Genomic DNA, 14382 nt, shown 5'->3' on the forward strand with positions numbered 1-14382 from the left:
TACATAAATAGTCTGATGTGTGCCATTTGTATGCATCATTTCATGTATAGGGTTGGGGATGACTAATAGAATGAATAACTAGAATGTTGACACACATTTTGGCCAGTTACATCCACCACTTTTTGAAATATGATATTAGATAGATTTGAAAAAGACCAAAATTACAATGAAATTTGTATATTAAGACATACATTCCTCTACAAGGTTTTGCAGCAGGAGGACTTTTTGGAAGTCTTCCTCAGACATGAAAACATCCTCACAAAGAGTGGGCGCTTTCGTGTTTTTTTCTGTGGTTGAGAGGTAGAGTTTATAGCAATATATACGGTGCTAGGCAAGAGAGAGGGCTGACATGAACATGAATTTGTGTCTATCAAACATTTCCCTCACAACTTTTCTGTTTACTGTAATGACTGTCCATGTTGAGGCATTGGAAGTACAGTCGTGGCCAAAAGTTTTGAGAATGACACAAATATTAATTTTCACAAAGTCTGCTGCCTCAGTTTGTATGATGGCAATTTGCATATACTCCAGAATGTTATGAAGAGTGATCAGATGAATTGCAAAGTCCCTCTTTGCCATGCAAATTAACTGAATCCCCCAAAAAACATTTCCACTGCATTTCAGCCCTGCCACAAAAGGACCAGCTGATATGTCAGTGATTCTCTCGTTAACACAGGTGTGAGTGTTGACGAGGACAAGGCTGGAGATCACTCTGTCATGCTGATTGAGTTCGAATAACAGACTGGAAGCTTCAAAAGGAGGGTGGTGCTTGGAATCATTGTTCTTCCTCTGTCAAACATGGTCACCTGCAAGGAAACACGTGCCGTCATCATTGCTTTGCACAAAAAGGGCTTTACAGGCAAGGAAATTGCTGCCAGTAAGATTGCACCTAAATCAACCATTTATCGGATCATCAAGAACTTCAAGGAGAGCGGTTCAATTGTTGTGAAGAAGGCTTCAGGGCGCCCAAGAATGTCCAGCAAGCGCCAGGACCGTCTCCTAAAGTTGATTCAGCTGCGGGATCGCGGCACCACCAGTACAGAGCTTGCTCAGGAATGGCAGCGCAGGCAGTTGTGCGTGAAGTGAAGACTTTTAGAGGATGGCCTGGTGTCAAGAAGGGCAGCAAAGAAGCCACTTCTCGCCAGGAAATCATCAGGGACAGACTGATATTCTGCAACAGGTACAGGGATTGGACTGCTGAGGACTGGGGTAAAGTCATTTTCTCTGAATCCCCTTTCCGATTGTTTGGGGTATCTGGAAAAAAGCTTGTCCGGAGAAGACAAGGTGAGCTCTACCATCAGTCCTGTGTCATGCCAACAGTAAAGCATCCTGAGACCATTCGTGGGGTTGCTTCTCAGCCAAGGGAGTGGACTCACAATTTTTCCAAAGAACACAGCCATGAATAAAGAATGGTACCAACACATCCCCCGAGAGCAATTTCTCCCAACCATCCAGGAACAGTTTGGTGACGAATAATGCCTTTTCCAGCATGATGGAGCACCTTGCCATAAGGCAAAAGTGATAAGTGGCTTGGGGAACAAAACATCGATATTTTGGGTCCATGGCCAGGAAACTCCCCAGACCTTAATCCCATTGAGAACTTGTGGTCAAGCCTCAAGAGGCAGGTGGACAAACAAAAACCCACAAATTCTGACAAACTCCAAGCATTGATTATGCAAGAATGGGCTGCCATCAGTCAGGATGTGGCCCAGAAGTTAATTGACAGCATGCCAGGGCGGATTGCAGAGGTCTTGAAAAAGAAGGGTCAACACTGCAAATATTGACTCTGCATCAACTTCATGTAATTGTCAATAAAAGCTTTTGACACTTATGAAATGCTTGTAATTATACTTGAGTATTCCATAGTAACATCTGACAAAAATATCTAAAGACACTGAAGCAGCAAACTTGATGAAAATTAGTATTTGTGTCATTCTCAAAATTTTTGGGCACGACTGTACATTGAAGGCCCGAAACATTCTTGATTGGCAGATTAAAATGTAAAGATTGTTTCATTTTATGTACACAGTTGAACATAACCATATACTAAAGGGGTCTTAATGTATGGAAATGCAGTAGTCATCCTCGTGGACAATCTTAGCCTGGTCCCGTGCTGCCTCTGAGGCCTGGCTGTTCTTTATATATATACAGTGCCTTTGGAAACTATTCAGATCCCTTCACTTTTTTCACATGTTTTTAGGTTACAGCCTAAATAGTTTTTTCCCTTAATCAATCCACACACAATACTCCATAATGACAAAGCAAAAACTTTTTTTTTTTTTTTTTTGCTAATTATCTTTAATAAAACTGATGTCACATTTACATAACTATTCAGACCCTTTACTCAGTACTTTGTTAAAGCACCTTCGGCAGCGATTACAGATTCGAGTCTTGGGTGTGACGCTAAAAGTTTGGCACACCTGTATTCGGGGAGTTTCTCCCATTCTTCCTTCAAGTCCGGGCTTTGGCTGGGCCACTCAAGGACATTCAGAGACTTGTCCTGAAGCCACTCCTACGTTGTCTTGGCTGTGTGCTTAGGGTCATTGTCCTGTTGCAAGCTGAACCTTCGCCCCAGTCTGAGGTCCTGAGTACTCTGGAGCAGGTTTTCATCAAGGATCTCTCTGTACTTTGCTCCATTCATCTTTGCTTCGATCCTGACTAGTCTCCCAGTCCCTGCCGCTGAAAAACATCCCCATAGCATGATGATGCTGCTTCAATCAATCAATCAAATTTATTTATAAAGCCCTTTTTACATCAGCCGATGTCACAAAGTGCTATACAGAAACCTAGCCTAAAACCCCAAACAGCAAGCAATGCAGATGTAGAAGCACGGTGGCTAGGAAAAACTCCCTAGAAAGGCTGTCGTGACGTTGGTACCATTAATGAGATGAGGATTTTTTAATCAAATCAATTAACTATATTTACTTATTACGATGATTAAATTAATCATGTAACAATGAACTCATTAGCAATCTTGGGGCACCATGGAAAAAGTTTGTTTAATGAGTTACCGTTTCCCGAATGAACTCTAAAGATATAAATACACTACCGTTCAAAGGTTTGGGGTCACTTAGAAATGTCCTTGTTTTTGAAAGAAAAGCTAAATTGTTGTCCATTAAAATAACATCAAATTGATCAGAAACACAGTGTAGACATTGTTAATGTTGTAAATGACTATTGTAGCTGGAAACGGCAAATTTCTTATGGAATATCTACATAGGCGTACAGAGGCCCATTATCAGCAACCATCACTCCTGTGTTCCAATGGCACGTTGTGTTAGTTAATCCAAGTTTATCATTTTAAAAGGCTAATTGATCATTAGAAAACACTTTTGCAATTATGTTAGCACAGCTGAAACTGTTGTTCTGATTAAAGAAGCAATAAAACTGGCCTTCTTTAGACTAGTTGAGTATCTGGAGCATCAGCATTTGTGGGTTCGATTACAGGCTCAAAATGGCCAGAAACAAAGGACTTTCTTCTGAAACTCGACAGTCAATTCTTGTTCTGAGAAATGAATTGCCAAAGAACTGAAGATCTCGTATAACGCTGTGTACAACTCCCTTCACAGAACAGCGCAAACTGGCTCTAACCAGAATAGAAAGAGGATTGGGAGGCCCCGGTGCACAACTGAGCAAGAGGAAAAGTACATTAGAGTGTCTAGTTTGAGAAACAGACGCCTCACAAGTCCTCAACTGGCAGCTTCATTAAATAGTACCAGCAAAACACCAGTCTCAACGTCAACAGTGAAGAGGTGACTCCGGGATGCTGGCCTTCTAGCAAGAGTTGCTAAGAAAAAGCCATATCTCAGACTGGCCAATAAAAAAAAAGATTAAGATGGGCAAAATAACACAGACAGTGGACAGAGGAACTCTGCCTAGAAGGCCAGCATCCCGGAGTCGCCTCTTCACTGTTGACGTTGATGCTGGTGTTTTGCGGGTACTATTCAATGAAGTTGAGGGCTTGTGAGGTGTCTGTGAACCCAAACCTTTGAACGATAGTGTATATCGTTATACCAATCATCCATGAATTATCATTATTACCTCATCAGTCTCATTCTGAATTTTGTTGACTTCAAATCTGCACGAACCATGATGAATCAGCGATACACAAATTGGCTTAATTATTTATTTACTAACTAAATAATCACACAGAATTACATAAACACACACACAGGATAGATTATACATTGGTTACTAACATGATGCAATGAAAAGTCCCTAGTGGACTAGCCCGATATGACGGCTTGTTACACAATGAAAGGGGGCGGGAAGAAAGAGCGGGAGGAGGGGAGACAAAGGAATTCAACTATCGAACATGAAGTTGAATAATACGCTCATCGTAAATGTGAATATTTAGCACCCAAACAACCGCTCGTTCTGATTTAGAAATGCAAAGTACATATTTACGCTTGTATGTCTTTGTCGTCTCTTTCTGGTGAAATCAACCTGTCCATCTGTGGTGAGTAGTTCATCAGAAGTCTCTGGTTGTCCACCAGAGGTCACCATGTCCTTAGTAGTTGTAGTAGGTTGGTCTCGGAGTGTCTGTTAGAACAAATCTTCCAGGTGTACCACGCGGTGTTCAGTGGGCTTTATTCTTCACTCTGTTTGTTTAGAATAGATACCCTAGAGATACCTATAGTGGTGAGAGGAAATTTTTCTTTGTTGTCGTCTTCGGTCGAGTTTCCTAGGCTAACAGTGCATAAACAGCTGCAGACTGAATGTTCCTGTGCAGTCTTCTTCTTCTTCTTCGAGAGAGAGAGAGTTTCAGAGGGTCTTACCATTTTCTGGTATTGTAGTTTCAAACCTTTTTGCCATATCCAGCTCGCGCTGTACTTTGGCTGGTCTTTAGTTTTAAACCATTTCTCAGCCGTGTAGCCACCGCTTCACGCTGTCTGGTCTGGTGGAGATTTTCTTCTTCTCTGTTGAAAGTTTCAGAGTTTCTAACCATTTCGTAACTTTCAGCTCACGCTGTTGGTCACGCTGGTCTAATATGTTAATTCTTCAGCGAGTCCTTTTAAGCACTCGCCTTGGAGGGCGGTTCCATCACGTTGCCACAATGTCTGTGCACACGTGGGCGTGGTTACTGACTTGGCAAAAGTCTTTTGATGTTACAGTATTACCTCATTGAGAAGGCAAAAATAACATTTCATTTTCTCACAAATAGTTTCATATTGAATCATATAAGTTCCACAACATTTAGATGTAAATCTGATAACTGGGACGTATACATTTGTAGAGTTACCGTTATGTGGTTATACCGTCCTTAATTATATCACAAAACAGCAACTTATTTGACATGATTATTGTTTAGAGCCCCACGAACCATTTACCACTTTATTTACATTAGAAATATTGTTTCAATGTCTAACCTTTTGATGTTATGTAACAGTATAACTTTAGTACGTCCCCTCGCGGGCGCGAACCAGGGACCTTCTGCACACATCAACAACAGTCACCCACGAAGCGTCGTTACCCATCGCTCCACAAAGGCCGCGGCCCTTGCAGAGCAAGGGGCAACCCTACTTAAGTCTCAGAGCAAGTGACGTAACTGATTGAAATGCTAGTAGCGCGTACCCGCTAACTAGCTAGCCATTTCACATCCGTTACACTCACCCCCCTTTCAACCTCCTCCTTTTCCGCAGCAACCAGTGATCCGGGTCAACAGCATCAATGTAACAGTATAACTTTAAACCGTCCCCTCGCCCCAACACGGGCACGAACCAGGGACCTTCTGCACACATCAACAACAGTCACCCACGAAGCGTCGTTACCCATCGCTCCACAAAGGCCGCGGCCCTTGCAGAGCAAGGGGCAACCCTACTTAAGTCTCAGAGCAAGTGACGTAACTGATTGAAATGCTAGTAGCGCGTACCCGCTAACTAGCTAGCCATTTCACATCCGTTACACTTACAGTACTGCAAAATCTCTCTCTGTTGTAACAAAGGGATTTTTAACTTCCATTTATGCAGAGTGGGGGAGAGAAAATTCACCCAACCGCTTGTGGAAGGCTACCCGAAACGCTTGAGCCAAGTTAAACAATTTAAAGGCAATGCTACCAAATACTACTTGAGTGTATGTAAACTTCTGACCCACTGGGAATGTGATGAAATAAATCAAATCTGAAATAAATCATTCTCTCTACTATTATTCTGACATTTCATATTCTTAAAATAAAGTGGTGATCCTAACTGACCTAAGACAGGGAATTTTTACTAGGATGAAATGTCAGGAATTGTGAAAAACTGAGTTTAAATGTATTTGGCTACGGTGTATGTGAACTTCCGACTTAAACTGTATATATAATGACGAGATCGTCTTGTCTCCAACCTAACAACGGTAGTCCTCCCAAAGGCCTGAAGGCAGGTGGTCTGCTTATTGTGGACAGATTTTCACGGGAGTAAACCCTCTCTCTTCGCCTCTTTATCTTTGGTCGAAACCAATTGAGGACAGCGCCATGATGCTGAAATGGTTCGAAACCCATAGACTGGGCAGGACATGTGGATAGCGCAATGGTGCTGAAATGGTTCTAATATAAATAATTGAAGGTTTCTCTATCATCACCAATAGTTGGGCAAACATATCATTGTGAACAAACAATTATTGTCAGGGAATCCAGAGGAAAAGGCAGACTTCCAACGGGGATTACATATGAAAGCATAATAAGCAGCGTAACATAATACAGTTGAGTCAGGGAGCTTTCCACATCCTTCTCCTGTACTGGTCAGATCAGCTTTTGGTTACTCGTATCTGCCTATCGTTGGCTTCTGTGGTCCCCTTTAACCCGTTAAGAACTAGACTCGCCATGGGGATGCTGCCCGCTGCTTATAGGGATGCTGCCTGCTGCTTATAGGGATGCTGCTACTAGCCTACTGGGTTCTTAAATGACGTGTCATCTGAATCAGACGAGGGGGAGGAGTGAGATAATAAATAATGAAACAAACAAGGCAAGTCCACTGAAACGCCACCATCCACCTCTGTTTCAAGCATCGTCGGCGGTGAACGGGGGGGATCACTGGAGGGAAAGAACGCCACTGTTATTTAATGGCCCATAAATTGAGAGGCAAAACAGTTGGCTGAAAAACAGGGGTCCTTGGCGAGGATTATAGTCCTTCGCAGGAAGAGAGAAGGACGCCTTGTCCGTTGAGCATCATCCACAGCGAGCCATCATTGTATAAGGAGGCAACCATCCATACCGTTACAGTAAGGACTTTAGAATAGAATAGCCTACAGGTAATTTAACGGATATTTCATTGTAAAACATGTATTACTAATGTATAATTATACAAATCCAACATTGCAAAAAACAAATACCCGTTTATAGACAATTACAACGAGAAGGTATCATAGAAAATAAATCGACCTCATCTCTCCCTTTGCCTTGTTGTATTGCATATTCAGGATAAATTACACATCTGATAGCCTATAGACGAATCTTATTTATCAAATCGAGTTCATATAGCATGGGCCAGGCCTAAGTATGGTATAGGCTATCCGTAAATTGGACTCGAGAGGAAAGCCCGACGCAACCGTATTTGCCATTATCCATGTCAAGCATCCTTTTCAACTTGTCGTTTAATTTCCGATCTCAGATAGGGGCCTAATATCCTACAGCATTTCCCCATATCTAGGCTGAGAGTATTTTTCCAATATCCACCTCCCCAGTGGATTTTTAGGAGCAGCCTGGAATACGACGACTGGTTGTGCTTTGGGGGGGACCATTTTTGACGTTTGATTCGTGAGGTTGGACGCCACGGAGAGAAGATGTCGGGGCAGACGCTGACGGACCGCATTGCCGCGGCGCAATACACCTTGACGGGATCGGAGGTTGCTCGAGCTGTCTGCAAAGCCACCACTCATGAGCAGACAGCACCCAAGAAAAAACACCTGGAATGTAAGCATGGCCTCCCATCTCTAAACACACCTTACAAGTACTGGTTCCCTGCCTGTGTTTGTGTGTGTGTGTGTGTGTGTGTGTGTGTGTGTGTGTGTGTGTTCCTGTGGCAGGTCCCATGGTATACCTATTCGTGGAGGCTGCAAAGGGGAGGACAGCTCATAACGGAGCAAATGGAATGGCATCAAACTATGTGTTTCATGTATTTGATACTAGCCTACTCCTTTTGCTCCAGCCATTACCACGAGTCTGTCCTCCCCAATTAAGGTGCCACCAACCTCCTGTGATACCTATACCCATATTATAATATTACTAAATCAATAACAATGGTTCCCCATCTTTATTTGCTTGTGTGAAATAAAAAATTTTCATTATGTGGACCTGAAACAAATCAAGTTTTGCTTTAGCCAGACAGTCCAGGCCCCTTGCCAGGCATCACCGATCAATATTGATGCCTGCTGTGCAGTTAGACTAGAAGTAGTCAACTCCGAGCCAGGACATTGAACAGAACAGAGCCACCAGGCTCCTACCTCTGCATCCCTCTACATCCTTCCTCCCACCCTCACTTGAGAAATAAGTGATCTGATACGGTTGGATTGGTGGAAGCCATGGGATAGAACCATTGCTTACACCTAGCAATTTTCGTGAGATCAGGGATTACCTCAAATGAGAAAGGAAGGAAGGAAAGAATGAAGGAAGGCTGTGTTTTTAAAGCATTGCATCATGGCCTCTACCTCAGTCTGATTAATGGATTCCTGCTCCAGTGCTGCTAAATGCATAATGCAAAAAAGGTCAAAGATCCTGGTCAAAGGTCACTAACACAGGCCTGTATCTGGGGACCAGGCCAGTTTGAGGAGGTACAGGAGGCAGAGTGGCACTGTCTGTCAGCCCTTAACCCTGATTTAGAAGCTGTGTCTAGTATCAAAGCCCCACTTTGTTTGATGGTTAGGAGAAAAACATTTTTTTTGCTGGTTTTGCCTTACAATGACATAGGAAACCTGATGTGCTGAATGTAGTTCTTAGTTTCAGAGTTGTATTTTGAAATCCCCAATATACACTGAGTATACCAAACACCTTGTTGCACCCCCAACCTTTTGCCCTCAGAACAGCTTCAATTTGTCATGTCGTCGACTCTACAAGGTGTTGAAAGCGTTCCACAGGGATGCTGGCCCATGTTGACTCCAATGCTGCCCACAGTTGTGTCAAGTTGGCTGGATGTCCTTTGGTTGGTGGACCATTCTTGATACACACAGGAAACTGTTGAGGGTGAAAAATCCAGCAGCGTTGCAGTTCTTGACACAAACCGGTGAGCCTGGCACTGGTGCGCCCTGTTCAAAGGCACTTAAATCTTTTGTCTTGCCCATTCATCCTCTCAATGGCACACATACACGACCCATGTCTCAATTGTCGCAAGGCTTCAAAAGCATTGTATAACCGGTCTCCTCCCCCTCATCTACACTGACTGAATTGGATTAAACAAGTGACATCAATAAGGGATCATATAGCTTTCACCTGGATTCACCTGGTCAGTCTATGTCATGGAACGAGCAGGTATTCTTAATGTTTTGTATACTAAATGTATACCCCTGTATGTGATTATGTGTAAGCATTTAAAAGATCATACACTCCTACTGTACCTGAGAGAATCTTTGTCAGGGGTTCCCAGACACCAGATCAATTTAATCCAAAGGCTTCTGATTTGCATCGGGCCTACATTATCACTGATGGCAGATGGCTTGTTTGCCTCACTTTCTCCGTACAGAACCATTAGTGATCAGTCTGTAGCAATTAGGCCAAGAGAGTCCGCATGCCTGGATGATAGCCCAATACTGTGCCAGCTAGGTAACCTAAGGCTGTAATTTCTCATCAATATGAAAACCAAGATTGACCTGGGCAATACATAACTCAAAACCCCACTAGGTAAAATCTACACCCAATCCATCCTCCTTGAGTCTGGGAGTAAAGCATATTTATGTACTCCCCTTAATCATGGGATTGGGCGATTGGAAAGTCCCCCCCCCGGCCAATGATGTGTCAGCAATCTTTTGACATCTCGGAAAGTGCCGACTCAGTGTCCTCTGCTCTTCATAGCCAGTCGCTCTCGTTTAGTGCTTTGAGTGTATGTGATGTCGCCCACTGACTAGCTCTAAGGGACAATGTTCTCCACTGAATACACAACAGGTTCACACACATATATATGCATGCACACGCACGCATGCACCCCTACACACACACACACAAAATAGTACATATGGTAAATTGTCTCGTAATTAGATCAACCAATGCTGTAGATATTACGAGTCTAATACAAATGCAATATAATCACGTGTATTCACTTTTTGGTGGGAGGGTAGGGGAGGGAAAGGGGGAGGTTTATATGAGTTGCGATCTGGGAGGGCTCTTGGGAAATGTAGTTTATTTTTAATTTTTTACATACTGTATTCTATTCTGTATTCTATACTTTTTATTTACTTACAAATGGGATTGTACTCATTATTACATTTGCAACAAAGTATTTTCCAGATGTTTAATGGTTAAGCTAACTGTGCTTTCTTGGAATTTACAGGGCATAAGAAGAGAAAGCGTACTATTTGTTTTGATATTATGAATAGGAAAGGAGTAGATATTGCCATGCTCCAGGAAACTCATATAAGGAAGGATGATATAAGCAAAATAGAAAACAACAACTTCAAGGTGGCTGCCTTTTCTTCTGTTAATAATAATAAAACGAAAGTGGTAATTGTTGTTTTTCGCCGTAATCTCAAGTTTCAATGGTCAAGAAGGGAGGATTGCCTATGTGAAAGAAATGTTTTCTGGAATGTACAGTACCAGTCAAAAGTTTGTACACACCTACTCATTCAAGGGTTTTTCTCTATTTTTACTATTTTCTACATTGTAGAATAATAGTGAAGACATCAAAACTATGAAATAACACATATGGAATCATGTAGTAACCAAAAAAGTGTTAAACAAATCAAAATATATTTTATATTTGAGATTCTTCAAAGTAACCACGCATTGCCTTGATGACAGCTTTGCACACTCTTGGCATTCTCTCAACCAGCTTCATGAAGTAGTCACCTGGAATGTATTTTAATTAACAGGTGTGCCTTGTTAAAAGTTAATTTGTGCAATTTCTTTCCTTCTTAATGCGTTTGAGCCAATCAGTTGTGGTGTGACAAGGTAGGGGGGTATACAGAAGATAGCACTATTTGGTTAAAGAGCAAGTCCATGTTATGGCAAGAACAGCTCAAATAAGCAAAGAGAAACGACAGTCCATCATTACTTTAAGACTTGAAGGTCAGTCAATCTGGAAAATTTCAAGAACTTTTAATGTTTCTTCAAGTGCAGTCGCAAAAACCATCAAGCGCTATGATGAAACTGGCTCTCATGAGGACCGCCACAAGAAAAGGAAGACCCAGAGTTACCTCTGCTGCAGAGGATAAGTTCATTAGAGTTAACTGCACCTCAGATTGCAGCCCAAATAAATGCTTCACAGAGTTCAAGTAACAGACATAGTTCAACATCAACTGTTCAGAGGAGACTGCGTGAACAATGGTCGAATTGCTGCAAAGAATGCACTACTAAAGGACACCAATAAGAAGAAGTGACTTGCTTGGGCCAAGAAACACGAACAATTGACATATGACAGGTAGGAATCTGTCCTTTGGTCTGATGAGTCCAAATTTGAGATTTATGGATCCAACTGCCGTGTCTTTGTGAGACACAGAGTAGGTGAACGGATGATGTCCACATGTGTGGTTCCCACCATGAAGCATGGGGAAGGAGGTGTGATGGTGTGGGGGTGCTTTTCTGGTGACACTGTCAGTGATTTATTTAGAATTCAAGGCACACTTCATCAGCATGGCTACCACAGCATTCTGCAGTGATACGCCATCCCATCTGGTTTGACTTAGTCATTTGTTTTTCAACAGGACAATGACCCAACACACCTCCAGGCTGTGTATGGTCTATTTGACCAAGAAGGAGAGTGATGGAGTACTGCATCACATGACCTGGCCTCCACAATCACCCAACCTCAACCCAATTGAGACGGTTTGGGATGAGTTGGACCGCAGAGGGAAGGAAAATCAGCCAATAAGTGCTCAGCATATGTGGGAACTCCTTCAAGACTTTTGGAAAAGCATTCCTCATGAAGCTGGTTGAGAAAATGCCAAGAGTATGCAAAGCTGTCATCAAGGCAAAGGGTGGCTACTTTGAAGAATCTAAAATCTAAAATATATTTTGAATTGTTTAACACTTTTTTGGTTACTACATGATTACATATGTGTTATTTCAGAGTTTTGATGTCTTCACTATTATTCTTCAATGTAGAAAATAGTAAAAATAAAGAAACCCCTTGAATGAGTAGGTGTTCTAAAACTTTTGACTGGTACTGTATATATTTTTGTTTCTGCATATGTCCCCAATACTTACGATTATATATTTTTTTGTTTCTCTACACATAATACTTGCTGGAATATCTGGTTTCCATGTAGTCTTAGGTGGTGATATGAGTACAACCGTAAACCCGACAATGGATAAATCTAACAAATCGGGTACTGCACCACTAGCCACTATAGCATAGCAAATTATGGTTTCTGATTTTTCACTAGTAGATATACAATATGGAGAGTGCATAATCCACAACTGAAAGAATATACTTTTTACTCAGCTAGGCACAGATCAGTTTCAAGGATAGATTGATTTCATACTACTTTCATCACAGTCATTGCATCTTGTACAAAAGGTGGAAATTGTGCATACTGTATGTCTATGTCTTATTATCACGCAAACTTATGCAAACTATAACCAATGCTCCAAATCATGCCACAAGTAATCTCACTCTCTTAAAAAAAATTGATTTCTGTAATCAATTCATGTCTGATTTACATGAATTTATCCTCATCAAAGAGTCTGTGAATGACAATGGAAGGGTTCATTAGAAACCATACAATAGCATTTGCTTCTGGTTTGAACAAGTCTCAACAGTCTCACTTTATCCTTACTAACTCGTCAACAGCAGAACAGTTTTTCCGCCGTGAAGGAAAGATGATTATTAATCATCAAATCCGAGTTAAATTCCTTACCCAGATTAAGAGCAGAATTTCTAATTCACAGAGTCAGACAAACTGATTATGTGGACAGTAATAGACCTAGCTTCCTCTTAGCTAGTAAATTACGCAATAATGATAGTCTTGCTGACATTGTTTCCATTCAGTCTGACGTGTGTTCTCTTGCATGATTCACCATCAATCAATTTACATTGGAAAAATTGATATGAAAAAAATATATAGTTCTGAAGTACAAAATACAGCAGAAAGCAAGAGACCCTTTTTCAAGGGCTTGAATTTACCGCAACTCTCCTCCGATGATACACACTCTAAATGCACCTACAGTATAATGCTCAATGAACTGCACGATGCATTGAAAGACATGAACTGAGGCAAATCCCCAGGATGGGATGGCAATCCCACCGGAATTCTATTTAACCTTTTGGTCTGAACTTGGCTCGATATTATTAGAAATGGTACAAACATCTATTCAAATGGGATTTTCAATAGTGATGTTAATACTGCAATTATCTCTCTGTTACATAAAAAAGGTAAAGATGCAACTCTCTATCCAAGTCATAGGCCTCTCTCCCTTATTAACATTGACATGAAAATGTACGCAAAGGTTCTAGCCAAACGTCTTGAAACCATTTACGCAACATAGTTAATCCTGATCAAACAGGTTTTGTCAAACATAGACTGGCGTCAGACAATCTGAGACGTCTCCTATGTATAATGCACATTGCTCCTAATATACCATCCCCCTGTGCAGTCAAGCGAATTGATGCGGAGAAGGCATTTGACCGTCTCTGGTATTCTGTGAAAAGAATGGTATTTGGCTAAATATTTATGAATATGTATCGGAACCCCTTTGCGATATTCTTGAAGGGCAATCAATGCTCCTCACAGTTCGCCATCAAATGGGAAACCCGTCAAGGCTGTCCAGCGTCCAGTCTCCTATTTGCCCTATCACTGGAGCCTTTAGCTAAAAAAAATATGTCAATCCCAAGATATAGGGCAAATATCAGTTGAGGACACGGACCACCAAATTTCATTATATGCAGATGACATACATTAATTCGGAAAGTATTCAGAACCCTCGACTTTTTCAACATTTTGTTACATTACAGCCTTATTCTAAAATGGAATACATTAGATTTTTTCCTCATCAATCTACACACAATACCCCATAATGACAAAGCAAAAACAGGGTTTACATTTTTTTTGGGGGGAAAAATGTAAAAAAATATCACATTTACATAAGTATTCAGACCCTTTACTCAGGACTTTGGTGGCAGCGATTACAGCCTTGAGTCTTCTTGGGTATGGCGCTACAAGCTTGGCACACCTGTATTTGGGGAGTTTCTCCAATTCTTCTCTGCAAATCCTCTCAAGCTCTGTCAGGTTGGATGGGGAGCATCACTGCACAGCTATTTT

General features: G+C 41.6%; 1 protein-coding gene across 7 annotated transcripts in view; it reads left to right on the top strand.

Annotated features, from left to right (window-relative positions):
- The first annotated feature begins 6919 nt into the window (after positions 1–6919).
- Positions 6920–14382, top strand: part of LOC139564640 (clathrin coat assembly protein AP180-like) — a 58143-nt gene continuing 50680 nt past the window's right edge. For 3 of the 7 annotated variants that reach the window (XM_071384346.1, XM_071384349.1, XM_071384347.1), the window contains exons 1-2: positions 6920–7200; positions 7663–7891. In XM_071384346.1, the coding sequence (XP_071240447.1) occupies positions 7762–7891 (130 nt within the window). In that variant the 5' untranslated portion in view covers positions 6920–7200; positions 7663–7761. Of the gene's footprint in view, positions 7231–7662; positions 7892–14382 lie in introns of all 7 variants that reach the window. The other 4 variants (XM_071384343.1, XM_071384348.1, XM_071384345.1 and 1 more) reach the window with 2 other exon arrangements.

The sequence above is a fragment of the Salvelinus alpinus genome, chromosome 35 (genome assembly GCF_045679555.1).
Source record: "Salvelinus alpinus chromosome 35, SLU_Salpinus.1, whole genome shotgun sequence".
NCBI classification, from domain to species: domain Eukaryota; kingdom Metazoa; phylum Chordata; class Actinopteri; order Salmoniformes; family Salmonidae; genus Salvelinus; species Salvelinus alpinus.